The 18,802-nt window shown below is 43.8% G+C and overlaps 1 protein-coding gene and 1 pseudogene across 1 annotated transcript in view; both read right to left on the bottom strand.

Moving 5' to 3' along the window:
* Positions 1–18,802, bottom strand: part of fancd2 (FA complementation group D2) — a 129,472-nt gene that overhangs the window by 102,288 nt on the left and 8,382 nt on the right. The window contains exons 2-9 of the mRNA XM_086002033.1: positions 15,630–15,770; positions 14,266–14,333; positions 11,387–11,490; positions 7,342–7,402; positions 7,192–7,244; positions 6,356–6,434; positions 4,720–4,844; positions 1,854–1,941 (exon numbers count right to left, since the gene is read on the bottom strand). Coding sequence (XP_085858159.1) covers positions 1,854–1,941; positions 4,720–4,844; positions 6,356–6,434; positions 7,192–7,244; positions 7,342–7,402; positions 11,387–11,490; positions 14,266–14,333; positions 15,630–15,770 — 719 coding nt within the window. The remainder of the gene's footprint in view (positions 1–1,853; positions 1,942–4,719; positions 4,845–6,355; positions 6,435–7,191; positions 7,245–7,341; positions 7,403–11,386; positions 11,491–14,265; positions 14,334–15,629; positions 15,771–18,802) is intronic.
* Positions 13,797–13,916, bottom strand: LOC147111279 (5S ribosomal RNA; annotated as a pseudogene).

Raw genomic sequence — 18,802 nt, 5'->3', positions numbered from 1 at the left:
TCCCTGGTTCATTCCCCGAGTTACCGGATGTCAGCTGGGAGCAATCATTTGGGTGCTGCCAATAACTTCAGTCTCCAGGCTAGGAAGAAGAAACTAAAACAAAACAGTCCAAGATTACTGCTTCAGATTTCTATCCAGCAGTCTGTGCTGGAAGTGCGTGTGTAGATACCAGATGAGGACTAGATTGGGCACAGCTGTAATGTTCCTCACGGTCAAATAGCCAGCTGACAATCACTGTCGCGGCTCTCACTTGAAGACTAACCACTTCACTGATGCTGCGTGTAGAACTGTACACGCTCATGAGCCACCATCTTCAAAAGAGGTGGTTTAAAGAAAAAATACCAACACACTATCAGATAGCCAAATGCAACAGAGAAATAAAAGAAAAATAAAGAGACTTGCATTTATTTAGCGCCTTTCACAACCTCAGAGCTCCCAAAGCGCTTTACAGCCAACAAAGTACTTTTTGAAGTGTAGTCACTGTTGTAATGTAGGAAACGTGGCAGCCAATTTGCACACAGCATGATCCCACAAACAGCAATGTGATAATGACCAGATCATCTGTTTTTTTTGTTATGTTGATTGAGAGATAAAAATTAGCCAGGACACCGGGGATAACTCCCCTACTCTTCTTCAAAATAGTGCCATAGGATCTCTTACGTCCACCTGAGAGGGCAGATGGGGCCTCGGTTTAACATTGTATCCGAAAGATGGCACCTCTGATAGTGCAGCACTCCCTCAGTACTGTACTGGAGCGTCAGCCTAGATTTTTGTGCTCAAGTCTCTGGAGTGTGACTGAACCAACAACCTTCTGACTCGGAGGCGAGGGTGCTGCCCACTGAGCCACGGCTGACACGCTAGTAGTATTGGCAGAAGACTGGGGTCACAGATGATGTAATTATCTTTCCACCTTGCATATCACACGTAGACGGAAGAGTATTACAAAACCTTTTCATCACTCCAACATTGGCAGCTCTGGAATTCCCTCCCTAAACCTCTCTCTCCTCCTTTAAGACACTCCTTAAAACTCTTTGACCAAGCTTTTGGTCACCGTCCTAATATCTCCTTATGTGGCTTGGTGTCAAACGCTCTTGTGAAGCGCCTTGGGATGTTTTAGTACGCTAAAGGCACTATATAAATGCAAGTTGTTGTTTTGAAAGTTACTACTGAGTCTGCTTTTCAGGTAGAGCATTCCCAATCAAGTCTATGTATGCACTTTTCCAGCAGGGACTAACAGAATAGTTGACTTTGCCCTCCCCCGCCCCCCAACACCCCAACCCGAGACATTTAGGCAAATTGCAGTGCCCCGACATATACCCCAACTAAAATTTATTTGTACTGCCACTTTGCTTTCTGTTCTCAATCATGGAAGGAGCCGTTCAAGAGGGTCCATCCATTTTGATGCATTACAATTACCCGTCCTCACATTGTATAGCTGAGCAGGAAGTGAGGGAATTTCATTACAGGAAACTCTCTTTTAACCGGCACCTAAATAACCGGAAATCTCTGTTAACCGGCAAAATTCAGGAGTAGGTTCGGGTAAGTTTTACTTCATATTAGTGGCAGTTCCTGGATCTGTGGCTGTGTAACTGGGGTTCGTGCACTTGTTGCTAAGCAACAAGGATGCTTGGTCTGCGGCCAGAGTTCCTGCACATGTTGCTAAGCAACAGGGAAGCCTGGATTTGTTGCAGTGTACGGAGTTCTCATACCTTTTTATACCTCTCTGTAATCCGGACTTTTTGATAAACCGGCACCACGCTGGTCCCGTTGGTGCCGGATAATAAAGAGTTTCCTGTACTTTAAATATTGCAATTCTGGGGAGGTGGGGGGTGGGGTGGGGGCGGAAACCTCACCTCTATCAATAGCTCAGCGTGTAGATTAAGGCTAGAGAGAGCATCCAGGATGGGCACCGTCAACTGAGTGTTCTGTTGCAACAAGGAACTGTCAGAAAGAATAAATAAACAAGTGTCAGAAAGAATTAATGTCGAACTGGCTGGAAATGTGAGCTAACTCACAAATGCTAAATCACTCAAGAAAACAACATATACAATAAAGAAACCAAATTTGCATATGGAGATTCATAAAGAGATGAGAGTAACAACATACGCTTCACTTTCAATGTTGAGACTCCCTCAATATGGAAAAGCAATTAAAAAAAGGAAACAGAATGTGGGGATGAATAGGCAGAACAGTGCAAGTCTACAGAGGTTATGTTAAGGCTTTTTATATGTAATGGCCAGACCACACTTGTGTATTATCGTGGTTACATTAAAACTGGAGTGGAAAAATAATTTTCTTTTGGAAAAAAATTCTAAACAGCAGAAGGAAAAACATAAGTGCTTACCCAGACAGTGGAGAATTTTGCTGGATTCCAATTGCCCAATCTGGTAATTGTATTTTACAGTTTGGACTATTTCCTTGGATATCTAAATCTCTACTATTTGGATATTATCACAAACCTCTTGCCAGGTTAAGCTGTTGCAAGATATAACTCATTATTATGTTCACAGTGACTAGGGGGTAGCACCCTCACCTCCGAGTCAGAAAGTTGTGGGCTCAAGTCTCACTCCAGAGACTTGAGCACAAAAATCTAAGCTGACACTCCAGTGCGGTACTGAGGGAGTGCCGCACTGTCGGAGGTGCCGTCTTTCGGATGAGACATTAAACCGAGGCCCCGTCTGCTCTCTCAAGTGGACGTAAAAGATCCCATGGCACTATTTTGAAGAAGAGCAGGGACGTTATCCTCAGTGTCCTGGCTAATATTTATCCCTCAATCAACATCACTAAAACAGATTATCTGGTCATTATCACATTGCTGTTTGTGGGAGCTTGCTGTGTGTAAAATGGCTGCTGGGTTTCCTGCATTACAACAGTGACTACACTTCAAAAGTACTTAATTGGCTGTAAAGCGCTTTGGGACGTCCCGTGATCATGAAAGGCGCTGTATAAATGCAACTCTGTCTTTCTTTTTCTTTTCACAGCTATGAGACTAATTTCTACAACTAGAAAGTTGTCGCAAATACTGACCGAAGTCCCACTGTGAATATAAAACTTACTTTCCAGCATTTAAGGAAAATCCTGCACTTTGCCCCTCTAATTTTCTCATCTCTACTGGAGACACTGACTTGTACTGGGGTATGATTCCATGGGGGCTGAATGGTCTCCAGTACCTCAGACAATCCACGGTGGGGCAGGGGGGCGGGGTGTCATAGTGAAGCCCAGCCCTTCCTCACATGTACTTTCCAGCAAGAGTCATTGGATAGTTATCAGGAGTGGGCGCCAGGTTGATTTTCCCCCTTGGTGTCATATTTGACCCCGAAATGAGCTTCCAACCATACATCCGCGCCATAACTAAGACCGCCTATTTCCACAACATCGCCCGACTTCGCCCCTGCCTCAGCTCATCTGCTGCTGAAAACCTCATTCATGTCTTTATTACCTCTAGACATGACTATTCCAATGCACACCTGGCCGGCCTCCCACATTCCACCCTACGTAAACTTGAGGTCATCCAAAACTCTGCTGCCCGTGTCCTAACTCGCACCAAGTCCCGTTCACCCATCACCCCCGTGCTCACTGACCTATATTGGCTCCCAGTTAAGCAACGCCTCAATTTTAAAATTCTCTTCCTTGTTTTCAAACCCTTTCATGGGCTCGCCCCTCCCTATCTCTGTAATCTCCTCCAGCCCCACAACCCTCCGAGATTCCTGCGCTCCTCCAATTCTGGCCTCTTGCGCATCCCCGATTTGAATCGCTCCACCATTGGTGACCGCGCCTTCAGCTGCCCAGGCCCGAAGCTCTGGAATTCCCTCCCAAAACTTCACTGCCTCTCTTTCCTCCTTTAAGACGCTCCTAAACCCTAACTCTTTCTGCCCCAATATCTCGAGTGGCTCGGTGTCAAATTTTGTTTTTGAAGTGCCTTGGGACATTTTACGACGTTATATAAATACCAGTTGTTGTCTCTAGCCCAGAGGCACTGAACCAACTGTAAAACTCCTGACTCCATCCTTGCTGAGATCAGGTTGGTCAATATGAATTGGATTGGACCTGTACAGTTCAGTTCCACATTAGGAAGTGTACTCATCAACATAGAAACATAGAAGATAGGAGCAGGAGTAGGCCATTCAGCTCCTCGAGCCTGCTCCGCCATTCAATGCGATCATGGCTGATCATCCAAATTCAGTACCCTGTCCCTGCCTTCTCCCCATATCCCTTGATCCCTTTAGCCTTAAGAAATATATCTAACTCCTTCTTAAATATATTTAATGAATTTGCCTCAACTGCCTTCGGTGGTAGAGAATTCCACAGGTTCACCACTCTGGGTGAAGAAATTCCTCCTCATCTCAGTCCTAAATGGCTTACCCCTTATCCTTAGACTGTGACCCCTGGTTCTGGACTCCCCGCCATCGGGAACATCCTTCCTGCATCTAGTCTGTCTAGTCCTGTTAGAATTTTATAAGTTTCAATGAGATCCCCTCTCATTCTTCTAAACTCCAGCGAGTACAAGCCCAATCGACCCAATCTCTCCTCATACGTCGTTCCTGCCATCCCAGGTATCAGCCTGGTGAATCTTCGCTGCACTCTCTTCATGGCAAGAACATCCTTCTTCAGATAAGGCGACCAAAACTGCACACAATACTCAACTTAGCCACCAGAGGAGCTTAACTCTCAGCAATATTTAAAAGGGCACATGCACCAAATATTTCAGATCTAGCTTACTTGAGTTCCTTGGCAATATCATTGTGTTGAGCATCTTCAAGGATTTCTGGCAAGCTGGTGATGATGTCACGCTGGATTTCAAGAGGTGCAACACTAATCAGCTGCATGACCTTACTCGTCAAATCCTGGAACAAACCACGCAGGCAAGTGAGGAATGATTACAATGTGTACAGTCCAGTGCTTCAATGCCATAAACATACAGATACAATATAAAGAATTTCATATATCCACAAACCCAAAAGTAAACAAATGTAATGAAACAGCAGAATACAGCAGTAGTGTGCAAGAAAGAATATCCAGGAGCGATTACAAGATAATTATCTTCTTGAAAGATTCTTATAATTAACAGATTAGAATATTAACATCCCATGATCCATTTTAAATGACATTCTGTGTATTTTGTGGTGATGGCTTTATTCCAATATTAATGGCTGGTGGCGCAGCAAGCACGCCACGTAGGTGATGTGAACCACAGAGGTTTACACAGTGTAGAAGGAGGCCATTCGGCCCAACGTGTCTGTGCCAGCTCTTTGCTAGAGCCGGCCAAAATCAATCCCACTGCCCTGCTCTCTCGCCACAGCCCTGCATCATCTGCTGCTTCAGAAAGATACTCTCTCCTCACAAGATACAATGTTCTCTGCCTCAGCCTAACTCGCTATAGTAAATCCATGCTCCACTAACTCTGCATAAAAATTTCTCCTAACCTCTCTCCTCACTCTCTTACTGACAACTTTAAATAGGCGACCTGTAGTCACAATAGTAACATGTACTTTATTATTAGTATACAGCAAAGGAAATGGAATGCTAATAAGTATCTAAAAATCTAATGATACAGACAGAAATCTGATGACTTCGTGAAGCCAGACACCTTAGCTTGAAAACCCATAGTCTAGGCTTGTGCACGAAGGAGCCTCCTGAAAGTTGTTCCATGGAGCCATATCCCAGCCTGAGTTAGTGCCTTCGGAAGTGATGGGGAGAAAACAGAGAAAAAAGATACTGCCAATATAGTAGTAGTGAATCTATGTGGTGGAGATTTAGCTGTTAATATATCAGACTTTATTGTGTCCTTCCAAATATAGTTACTTCCGTATTGTCAATCAGAGGAAGTAGTATTTCCCTATTCACCCATCAAAACCTTCATAATTTTGAAAACTTTTAAAATCTCCTCTTATCCTATTTCTGCTCCAGTGGAAGTAGTCCCAGTTTTACAAGTGAATCTAAGCTGCACGTCCTCTATGGTTTCAATGTCCTTTCTATAATGGGGCACCCAAAACTACACATTTCTAACTATGGCTTACCCATTGCCTTGCCCAAATTTATTAACTTAAATGATCATCCAGTTACTGATCATAGTCAATGAAATTACAAGATTAGTAGTTAAAAAACAAAGCTTTATATAGGTCCACCGAGGAGAGAAATTAAAAGAAATTCCAGACAAATTGTCTCTTAAGTGGTGGCCTCTACAAGGCAGCCATCTTCCTCGCCACCGGTCCTGAAGATGTGTTCTCAACACGTGCCTAAGCAGCAAATTAATCGATGAGAATTAAATGAACAATGATACAAGATGTTGCAGTTGCGAAAATATTTACCTTCATTTGGAAAAAAAAGCTTTAAAATTTAAATCTTACACCCCTACCTTACTGTCTATGATCCTGTCCAACCATTTAAACTGATTGATGATGAGTCGCGGCATGTTAATCCCATCCTCTGGAACACTAAATTTGAAGAAAAGTGCGTAAAGGGATTGTCCAACATCATCATACTCATCTATTTTCGCAAAAGTACTTGGGGGGGGATATCAGTGCGATGAGATTCGACAAGATCTGATAGTAGTTCAATGCTTAACCCACTTAACCAGAGTAAATGCCATATTCTCACATTATTCTTCACTAATCTAAAACAATGTTAACTCACAAGGAGATATTATCAAATGGTTGCACCTTGTAGGCTAACAGCCTCTCAAAAAAATGGTGTAACCCGTAGCCGTAAATGGAAAAACTCCATAATAAAAATATTTAATAGGGGTTGTCTGTTATTCCTACCTCCATTTTACTGGAATAAAGAAAGAACTTGCAGATAGCATATTGTTGCATCACTCAGGACACCCCAAAGGATTTCAAATCCAATCCTTTACTTTTTTGAACTGCAGTCACTGGCGTCATGTAGGCCAAAAGCACAGCCAGGTCCCACAAGCAACAATTAGATGAATGACATCCCAATCTGTTTTTGATATTGGTTGAACGAGGATTGATGGTGAACACACCAGAAGAACCGTGTGTGCTTAATCTTCCTTCACATGGTGTGGGGATACAGTGCCAGTAGTGATTTGCTGCAGCCTTGTTCAATTAACAATAGCACTAACCCTTTAGATCATCCAATGCGTATAGCGGGAAAATCGCGTTAGCACCAACACGTCCGCTATAAGCGATGGGAACTGCATCAACTGCACTGAAGAACAAAAGTGCACCTTACCCATCATATATAAATTCAGGAATTTTTTCAAATAACATGTTCATAACAGGAGGCTAAGAGAAAAAGGAAAACAATAGCTTAGTGAGTAAACCACAAGAAATATGCACTTGTTATTCAGAGTGCTAACTACAACTGCTGCAATTGTTTTACCTGCAGAATCTCGATCCCAAGTAACAGCTTTATGAGACTTTCCTGATAGTTCACGGTGTTACTGTAATAAATAAATGAATACACACATAGAATATAAATAAAACTATTGGAAAATGCAAGTTGTAATAAGATGATGGAAATTAAAAACTTTTTTTTGTTGCTTCCCCTAAAGGTCTGGGCCCAGAAGTTCGGGTCTCCACGGGTGAGTACGCACGGGGTGCTCACCCGTAGGCCCGATGGAAGTGCCGGTTTCCTGCATGCACTGCGCATGCGCGGGAAACCGGCACTTCCGTTCCTCTGAACGAAGAGGTTCAGAGGTCGAACACGTGCGGGGGAGAGGCTGCGCGTGCGCATCGAACTTCGTTTTTTCCCCCAGGTTTTCCTGGGAGGGTAAGCCTGCAGAATTTAGAAATATAAAAAGCAGGCATAAGGCCTGCTTTTTACAAGGTAAGTGGTGAATTAATTAAAATTAAAACATTTTTCCACAGGTTTATTATTTTTAAATACTTTAAAGCAAGGTAAGTTTATTTTTAGCCCCGTTAGAATATAACATTATTTTTTTCAAAAATTTAAATTATTGTTTAAAATAGTTATTTCATGTAATTTATAGTTTATTTAAAAAATGTGATTTAAAAAAATTTTTATTTGAAGATTTAGTGCTATTTTGGGGCCGTAGTATTTATAAGTCTTGACAGCACTTCCTGTCAGACTTATGAATGGAGCATTCCCTGCTCCGATTGGCCCACGTGATCCCAGGGGACGCATCGAACTAACTGCGCCCCTGGGATACGCAAGCACTGCACGCCGGCAGTTGGACCAGGCCCCGGATCGGAATTCCACGGGGACCCTACAGCTCAACGGCCGGCGCGCTGGGTAAGTGCAGGTCGGGGGCTTACACCCGCGGGAAGCCCCCGACCCGAATTTCTGGGCCCCAGCTCCACAGCGCAAACAGCCCTATGGCACCTCGACTGAATGTCCATTCTTCATGTCTGAGGCTACACAGCGAGTGTCACCAGGCTACACGACCCTGGAAGACAGCACAGCCTGATTCTGCCCTCATTCAACAGATGGACAATTTCCAGCAGCAGTCACTGGATCGAGATCCTGAGTGCGACTGCCAACCTCACCGGATTTTTCCTTTTCTAGCCCAGGCGCACCAAGTTCAATTGTCATATTCCAATAGCTGCACTAGCTGAGGTCAAGTAAAGGAGCGCAGGCTGTCGGGTTGGTGCAGAGAGTTAGGGTAAGGAGCAGGTGCGGGTCAAGGTCTGGGAGTCTAGATATGGGAATGTGGGGCCGGGGCTGGAGTGGGAGGAAATATTGTAGAAAATGTTACATCGTGGTTTATTTCCCATGCAGTTGCTGACTGGATTGACTCCTACTGGGACAGGACTTGGGCCACTGAATTGTCGGGATTAGGCAAACAAAGATTTCACAAGGGAGGTGGCCGGCGTGTAAGTTAGCGAGTGTGTTAGTGATTTATCCAGCAGATGGGTCTATCGTCACTTCCTCAAAGGCGACTCTTCCCTCTATTTCTGGAGCGTGATATTCTTCCTGAATTTCCGCAGGTTTTAAACTGGCAAGCCGCCATTGTTGGGGCCCTAAGCTCCCAGAAGTGCCTACTTCTTCACGGCCAAGGATTACTCTCTCTCTCTCACACACTCGCTCTCTTCCCCCTACCACAACAGAGTCTCTCATCTTCCCCCCCCCCCCCAGTGTCTTCTTTTTCTCTTCTCCGAACACTCTCTCTCCCCCTCATTGCAACAGAAGAACATAAGGAATAGTAAGAGTCGGCCATACGGCCCCTCGAGTCTGCTCCGCCATTCAATAAGATCGTGGCTGATCATCGACCTCAACTCCACTTTCCCGCCCGATCCCCATATCCCTTGATTCCCTTAGTGCCCAACAGGGACTGTGTCTCTCCTTCACTCCTACTCAGAACCCGAGGCCAGCAAGGTGAAGCAGTGAAGGAGGCAGAGCACAGGGCAGGTCCTACCAGACCAGGAACAAAGCTGAAGCACTCAGGATGGGAGCCAGCATATTGTGTTCCAAGCTAGCCAGGTTCCACTGTTACTACCACCATTACTGTAAGAACACCAAACAGCCCCCAATCCCTACTCTATCCAGGCTGGTATAGAGCCAATCAGATCAGTAAAAAGGGGCATCACACCATGGATCAGTCAAGTCAACAACTTGTATTTATATAGCACCTTTTATGTAGTAAAGCGTCCAAGGTGCTTCACAGGAGCATTACAAAACAAAATTTGACACCGAGCCACATAAGGAGATATTAGGACAAATGACCAAAAGCTTGGCCAAAGAGATAGGTTTGAAGGAGCGTCTTAAAAGGAGGAAAGAGAGGTAGAGAGGTTTAGGGAGGGAATTCCAGAGCTTAGGGCCCAGGCAGCTGAAGGCACGGCCGCCAATGGTGGAGCGATAATAATCAGGGATGCTCAAGAGGCCAGAATTAGAGGAACGCAGATATCTCGGAGTGTTGTGGGGCTGGAGGAGATCACAAAGATAGGGAGGGGTGATGCCATGGAGGGATTTGAAAACAAGGATGAGAATTTTAAAAGAAGAATTTGAAAAGGACACGGACAGCAGAGTTTTGGATGGCCTCAAGTTTACGGAGGGTAGAACGTGGGAGGCCGGTCAGGAGTGCTTTGGAACACACAAGTCAGTAGAAGAGGACATCATCAAAACATTCAAACTATTTTTAATACAGATTGATCAACAGATTCTTCATTTGCAGAACAAATCTATCAATTTAACAAGATGTGGGCTTAGATAATTGCTTCACAGTTGCAACTGAGTAAACAGCAAGAAAAAACTATTGTATTGACTAATACCTGGGAAATAGTGTTGGAACAGCAGAAGAGCTTTCTCTTTTTCGCTCAGATGCATCAAGAAACATCCATTTTAGCATATAGAAACTTTATTTTAAAGAAAACAGTCAGTCATTCATTGTTTTCTCGACATGTTCTCCTCTCCAAGTCTCTCTAAGCAAGACACCGTCCCCAGCCAAAGAGCAGGTAAATGACCTGATTCCAAACCATTGTCCATTAAAGCCATTATTAGGTGCACTATGAACAGCAGGGTGATTCTCATCGCCCTTTGAAAAGAACTTAACCTCTAATCGGGCTTTCCCAGGACAGCGAGGCCAAAATTAGAAATTCACTGCGCAGCTAATCATACATGTGGGTTTGCATCTTACCTCTGGGCCCACCCAGGTAATAAATCACCCTTCAAATTATTTGATTCAGCAGATCAACAGTGCAGTATCGAAGTACTCCCAATGACTCAACACATCAGTAGCTGATCAATGCAGACCAGGAGGGTTTTGGATTTGATCTGTACCGAGTTAGCTGATCTTAGTTGGGCAGAATAATTCCACAATCGCTTTCACGCCCCTGGATTAGAGAAGGGGAAATCAGCTGGCGATTCCACTTCCAATCATTATTCAGCGAATCTTGCTACAACGAAGACAGAATCAAGCTTGGCTATGTTGCAGTTGAATAACCTGCAAGCACTCACTGTCTAGGCCTGCACAGCAATAATGATGACAAGCTGGGTAAGATACCAAAGAGCAACTAATGCCCAGCAAGAAGTCAATGCCTTTGGGAGAAAAAAGAAAATAGTCCTTTATAAAAAAGCTTTACAGTAAAGCATTTTAACTTACGTTAATAGACACAGTACTTGCAAAATTTGTAAGTTACAGGAAACTTTCGAATAACCGGAAATGTCGGTTAACCGGCAAAATTCAGGAGTCGGTTTCAGGTAACTTTTATTACTTGCACAGCAACAAATGGAGGAAGGCAAGGGTGTGGCTGCAGCTGTTGCTAAGCTACAGAGACGCTTGCAACTTGTGGACGTTGTTCTGAAGCTAAGCAACAGGGTTTGTTGCTTTATACGGAGCTCTGAGCTCCGTATCTTTTACTATAGCGTTCGGTTATCCGGAATTGTTGCTGAACCGGCACCACGTCGGTCCTGTCCGTGCCGGATACCAGAAAGTTTCCTGTACATCACTGATACAATTGTGGTGTACCTTGATTCTCCCTCTTGGGATTGCCCACAGGGTAGGAGGCAGTTTCTGAACTTGTCCCTGTCCTCGATGTGTGACTCCAAGCCACTTGTAAACTCCTGCACAACCTGCAAATAACACAGCTCACATTAGTTCCTAACAAAAGGCATTCACCGTTCCTGCAGTCCAAGAAGTACGGTACGGTAGCGTAGTGGTTGTGTTAGCCTGGACTAATAATCCGTAGACAGGAGTTCAAATCCCACCACGGCAGCTGTGGACCACAGTTCAAAGACAAAATAAAACCCCAACATCGACGGGAACGGAAGCGTAGTGGTTATGTTACTAGACTAGTAATCCAGAGGCCTGGACTAATGATCCAGAGACGCAAGTTCAAATCCCACCACGGCAGCTGGGGAATTTAAATTCAGTTAATTAAATAAATCTGGAATAAAAAGCTGGCATCAGCAATGGGGCCATGAAACTACCGGATTGTTGTAAAAACCCAACTGGCCTACACATGACTCCAATGTGGGCGACTCTTACCTGTCCTCTGAAATGGCCACTAGGCAAGCCATTCAGTTGTATCAAAAGAAATTGCTATGATGCTTCAGGAAGGCGGCTCACCACCACCTTCTCGTGGGCAATAAATACTTGAATGAATAAAAAATAGCTAGAATGGCGTCCAGCCATCCAAACACACAGAACACCAAGAGAGAAGCAGTTAACTGATGCTTTCAAACTAACCACAAAAAATGCATGAAAGCAGCTGAAGGTTGTTCTCCAGATAATTTCCTACCCTTGTCCTCCTCTCCTAAAAGGGGTTGATTATTTACTGGTGGGGTACAGTTTCAGTGGCGTTTTCTACTGCGAATGTCTGCAGTCTGTCGTACCGCTTCATAGCTGAGCTCAGTTGTGACCTCAACCCATGTTCACACTTCCAGGAGGGGTCACGGGACAGCAAGCGGCAACAGGCACCTATGCCACCACTTATTAGTTGAATTCAGTGATTGATAGCTGGTGCCATCACCAATAAAAAAGGAAGTAGGTGCTCCCTTTTCAAGGGGCACAACCAATACATAGAAACATAGAAGATAGGAGGAGTAGGCCATTCAGCCCTGCGAGCCTGCTCCGCCATTCAATGAGATCATGGCTGATCATCCAAATTCAGTACCCTGTCCCTGCCTTCTCCCCATATCCCTTGATCACTTTAACCTCAAGAAATATATCCAACTCTTTCTTGAATATATTTAATGAACTGGCCTCCACCGCCCTCTGTGGCAGAGAATTCCACAGGTTCACCACTCTCTGGGTGAAGAAGTTCCTCCTCATTTCAGTCCTAAATGGCTTACCCTTTATCCTTAGACTATGACCCCTGGTTCTGGACTCCCCAGCCATCCGAAACATCCTTCCTGCATCTAGTCTGTCCAGACCTGACAGAATTTTATAGGTTTCGATGAGATCCCCTCTCAATCTTCTAAACTCCAGTGAGTATAAGCCCAATCGACACAATCTCTCCTCATATGTCATTCCTGCCATCCCAGGTATCAGCCTGGTGAATCTGCGCTGCACTCCCTCCATGGCAAGAACGTTCTTCCTCAGGTAAGGCGACCAAAACTGCACACAATACTCAAGGTGCGGTCTCACCAAGGCCCTGTACAACTGTAGCAAGACATCCTTGTTCCTGTACTCGAACCCTCTTGCTACGAAGGCCAACATACCATTTGCCTTCTTAACCGCCTGCTGCACCTGCATGCTTACCTTCAGCGACTGGTGCACAAGGACACCCAGGTCTCTTTGCACTTCCCCTTCTCCCAATCTATTGCCATTCAAATAATAATCTGCCTTCCTGTTTTTGCCACCAAAGTGGATAACCTCACATTTATCCACATTATAGTGCATTTGCCATGTTTCTGCCCAATCACCCAACCTGTCCAAATCGTACTGGAGTTTCACGACATCCTTCTCACAGCATACCCTCCCACCCAGCTTTGTGTCGTCTGCAAATTTGGAGATATTACATCCAATTCCCTCGTCCAGATCATTAATATATATTGCGAACAGCTGGGGTCCTAGGACCGATCCTTGCGGTACCCCACTAGTCACTGCCTGCCACTCGGAAAACAACCCGTTTATTCCAACTCTTTGCTTTCTGTCCGCCAACCAATAAAACTGTAACTTAAACAAAAACTCAAAGTAGACTTAACAAATCAAATTAAAATGTTGTTTTGGGGTTGATGAAGCATTCCAGTCCCTCCAGTGCCCACCGATCAGGGAAGGCCTCAAGCGTGCTGGTGGACACCACGTGCTCCATCTCCAGGGACACCACATAGCCACGGAAGAGAGGCAGGCAGTCGGGCCGAACGACCCCCTTGACCGCACGCTGCCTGGACCCGTTAATGGCCACCTTGGCCAGGCCCAGGAGTAGTCCTATGTAAATCTACTGCACCTGGTATTCCCAGGCAGTCTCCCATCCAAGTTACTAACCAGGCCTGACTCAGCTTTGCTTCCAAGATCAGACGCGATCGGGCGCGCCCATAGCAGTGTGGCCGTAGACCAAGCACCTGCGCCAAAGTTTCCCCGCCTTAGTGCCGGGGTGCTCAGTCCAACTGTGGCAACTCCCTGGCTGAGATCAGCTAGCTCAGCACAGACCAGGGACTGAACTAGGGATCTTCTGGTCGATGTGTCATAGTGCTTCACCTGGTAAAGCACTTACCCAATGAGACTTCACGGAACCAACCAGCCGGAAGATCTAACAGTCATTAGAATTAAGTTAAGGATTGGTGTGAACCTGAGCATACTTGCCATTAAAATTTCACTAGCCAATTGCTATTAGTAACATGCTTTAGCAGATACCCCAGCAATTACAATAAAAGATAACAATTTGAAATAAGAAAAAGACTTACGTTAGGATAACGTGGATGCTTCCGCAAAGCTTTATAAAGCTTCTTTTGAAAAACAGCTTGGTCCAAAGCTACAAGGATTAAAAATCGAAACGAGATGAACTCATTAAAGGATGATTTAAGCAGATACAGAATTTGACAGAGTACAGATATGCTTTGGGTTTTAGGTCCCTGGTATTCAACAATTATCCCCCATTTTTGCACTGCCCTTCTATGCTCGTTCACTCTCTCTCCCCCTCCCCCCACAGCTAGGCATCCACCCACACACCGGCACAAGTGGTCAGCCTGAAACTGTCTAAACAAGGAACTGTTTTGTACCCACTGAGAGCTAGGTACATCCCCAAATTCATTTCATAAAAAACACTACAGCAAGGAAGGCTTTTATTTAGTCAGACCGGGTAGGATTCAAAGCCAGGTGCCAAAAGTAAAAGAGAAAGTGTTCTTAGCATCACCACTAAGGAGTCAAATACTTCTTCAACCTGTACTGGAAGCCTGTACATGAAAATCTTTAAGGCCAGAATTGGAGTTGGCTGTAATATCATCCCACATGACCGACCAGGTGCAGAAGGCACACCTGGAACTGGGCAAGTACTGAGTAAGAAAAGAGCTTCAGATGAACCTCTGGGAACAGATAGGACATCAATCTCCATCAGATCAACAGAGGTACTCACTCTTTTACACAAAGGGTAGGGGAAATTTGGAATTCCATCCCCCAAAAGGCTGTAGCTGCTGGGTCAGTTATGTGGGGAGCAATGAAAATTAGCAGACCAAAATTAAATCTTTGTAATAGCATAGCATCTGTAATCACCTGATACATTTGCAATGATATCACAATCTTTAATCCTTCAGGACGGGTACTCACAGGACATTCACTGAATGCAAAGGAATTTTTTTTAAACGCCCACGATTTTTAATTTAATAGTTTAAATGATAGTTATAAACCACTGAAGCTTCGCAGTTTGAGATGTCACCTGAATGCTGGGATATAATTACTGGCTTGCAATCACCCTCAAGTATCTATTATATATTATACTGTACATAAACCACCTGAAGTCACAGGATAGAATTGTACAGCACAGAAGGCCATTCAGCCTGTCATGCCGCTGGTCCCACTCCTCTGCTCTTTACCCATGGCCCTGCAAATATTTTCCTTTTCAAGTATTTATCCAATTCCCTCTTGAAAGTTACAACTGAATCTGCTTCATCCTGAGCTATTCCCAACACCATTTCCCCCCCTTTTTTTCCCCTCACGACTGGGTATCCACTATTCGATATTTACTTGGGCAAACGAAAAGTAGTAACAAAATTTAGAACAAAAATCAATGTGAGGTTTTAGATAGCAAACGGTCTCTTTTTGAACAACGTACTTAGTTTATTTGGTTGGCTTCCATATTTCAGAATCACTCCAGATGTTTTCAGCAACTGTACAAACACTGTGTCATCATCCACCTCGCCCTCCTGGGCAGATGTTGTTCGTTTTCTCCCACCAGTTTTGCTTTTCTTTGCCCCTGGGAAAAATCACCACAAGAAAAAAATCTCTCTTCATTAAGCAATGATTGTACTTTTTATTATTTTTGGAAGTTATTGATTTTTTTTATTTTTATATACAACACACTTTAACATCAATTTATGATCCACATGCTAATGACAGCAGAGACACTGGTACCAGAGTTTTCAAATGTAGTTACATACTTCAGTTTCACAAGCACAGATGAGGGTCAAACAATGTTACAGCCCTGGAATTATTCCTTTTAGATGCAAGGATTATAATATAATATTAGCGTTATGTAATGCCATTGCACAGGATGGAGCATTCTCTACTTTTACTATCCAGTGTTAGCATCAAGCACTCAGGTGCTGCAGCATTACCACCAACATATGAAAAGTTTAGGAGTTACTGAATTGAAGTCACAATCTCTTACATCGACATGTGGTCAAATGTCAGAAATCCGTCTAATTTTTAATGCCAGTTACAAAATCTTGGAGAGAATGCTGTACCTGCTGCGTACCATCAATTAGCAAGAGGATAAAACTGCCTCGACACTGACTCCAACAAAGCATATTATAAACTAGATTTCTCCACCCATTCATAGTCAATTAGCAGAAAATCTAACCCAGAGATAACCTTCAGAAGAGCACCCACTACTGCACCAATGTGATATTTTCCATTTCTGTCACCAGCCCAAACATTATCTGCACAAGATTACAAAAATACCAAATGATGGATGATTTTGGGTTCAATAGGAACTGGATCAAGACTCCACACAAATAATTTCATTGATGCTTATCCAAACAGCCTGGGTTAGATTCAAAGGCAGTTCGCAAGAGGTAAAAAAATTAGGATGTATTCTTGAACAGTCACAGGCTAAACAAAAAGTGTGTGTGTGTACACCTTAGGCAAGATCAGGACAGAATTGGAATGGTTAATGGTGTCTCACATGACCAAATAGCTTACTAACGCCATTCATAGAAAGAAACATAGAAGATAGGAGCAGGAGTAGGCCATTCGGCCCTTCGAGCCTGCTCCGCCATTCAATAATACAATACAATACAAATCGCTTTATTGGCATGATAAGGTACATCTTATGTTGCCAAAGCATCAAAATACATTTATGGTTGAACACATAAACGCGGTTCCATTCATACAGTGTATAAACAGGTATATCCCTGAGTTTATAAATATATTTTCGCCTTGTTTATATATACTCTTGTCTTAGTTTACTGGTTGTCCCTCTGTTCATGGCAAGCTGTAACATAGTGTGCCGCCAGTGTTACACAGCTTCTCTCCTCCCCCAGTAGGAATGGGAGTTTTTGGTTGTCAGTCAGATTTCTGAATTCAGGGCATATTTGTGAGAATTTTTGATAGAAATTCTCTCTGATGCCCTGATATTTTCCACAGGCTGTGAGGAAGTGCATCTCTGTCTCAACTACTCCCTGACTGCAGTGAGAGCATATCCTGTCTTCTCTTGGCAGCCTGGTCTGCCTGTGTCTGCCTTTTTCGATCGCTAGGCTATGTTCGCTAAGTCTGTACCTTGTCAAGGTTCTTCTCAGTTTGTTATCCTTTACCATGGTCAGGTAATCAGCTATGTTGTATTGTCTGTTTAGGGCCAAGTAGCAATTGAGTTTGCTTTGGGTTTTTGTTGTTTCTGCCCAATATGACAGATATTTTTCCTTTTGCTTAGCGACGATTGTGTTGGGTCGAATTCTTTGTGTTACCCTGTCACTGTCCTGGGGCTGGTTATTGTTAGTATTGTTATTAGTTACTTTATTGAGTCCCAGGACTAGTTGACTGAGGGTATTCTTCTTTATGGTCAGCTCTTGGCATTTCAGGGCGTCGTAGTGATAGCATTGGGGGTTGCTCATTTGTAGGTGATTCCAAAATTTGGTGGCTCTTTTTTGGATAGTGATTATTAATGGGTATTGGCCTAGTTCCGCCCTGCATGCGTTGTTTACTGTTTTCCTTTGAGTCCGGAGGATACTTTTACAGAATTCCGCATGTAGGATCTCAATTGGGTGTTTGTCCCATTTTGCAAAATCTTGTTGTGTTAGTGGTCCCCAGACCTCACTGCCATAGAGTGCAATTGGTTCAATTACTGATTTGAAAATTTTGAGCCAAATGCTAATTGGGATTTCTATTTGGATTGATTTTTTGATGGCATAGAAAGCCCTTCTTGCTTTCTCTTTCAGTTCATTCACAGCCAGTTTGAAGTTTCCCGTAGAACTGATTTTTAAGCCCAAGTATGTGTAGTGAGTGGTTTGTTCAATTTTGGTTGTTCCTACTGTGAAATTTATTGTGGGTCCATGTTGTTTGGATCTTTGCTGGAACACAAGGACTTTGGTTTTTTGGGGATTTATTGTCAGGGCCCAAGTCTGGCAGTACGACTCCAGCAGGTCCAGGTTCTGCTGTAGACCCTCCTTAGTTGGTGACAGCAGAACCAGGTCGTCGGCATAGAGGAGGAATTTAACCTTGGATTCATATAGGGTGAGGCCGGGTGCTGTAGATTGTTCAAGTAGTTTTGCCAATCCATTAATGTAAATATTAAAGAGTGTCGGTGAGATTGGCGAGCCCTGCGTCACCCCCCGCCCCTGTGGGAAGTATTTTGTTTGTTTGTCTCCAATTTTAACTGCACATTTATTGTTTGTATACATTGATTTAATTACATCATATGTTTTACCTCCTACCCCGCTTTCGATAAGTTTCAGGAATAAACCGTCATGCCAGATGGAGTCGAAAGCCTTCTGGAAATCTACAAAGCATGCGTAGATTTTGCTTTTGTTATGGTGAACGTGTTTGTCAATTAGGGTCTGTAGGGTGAAGATATGATCGGATGTTCTATAGTTTGGCAGGAATCCAATTTGGCTTTTACTCAAGACATTGTGCTCTTCAAGGAAGTTTATAAGTCTTTTGTTTATGATGCTACAGAATACCTTCCCCAGGTTACTGTTTACACAGATGCCTCGATAGTTGTTTGGGTCGATTTTGTCCCCACTTTTGTATATGGGTGTTATGAGTCCTTTGTTCCAGATGTCAGGGAAATAA

Source organism: Somniosus microcephalus, chromosome 11 (genome assembly GCF_052327205.1).
Source record: "Somniosus microcephalus isolate GS21.2 chromosome 11, FLI_Smic_1.0, whole genome shotgun sequence".
Taxonomy (NCBI): Eukaryota; Metazoa; Chordata; class Chondrichthyes; order Squaliformes; family Somniosidae; genus Somniosus; species Somniosus microcephalus.
Note: the sequence above shows the minus strand (reverse complement) of the source record. Positions and strands in the feature narration are given on the sequence as shown.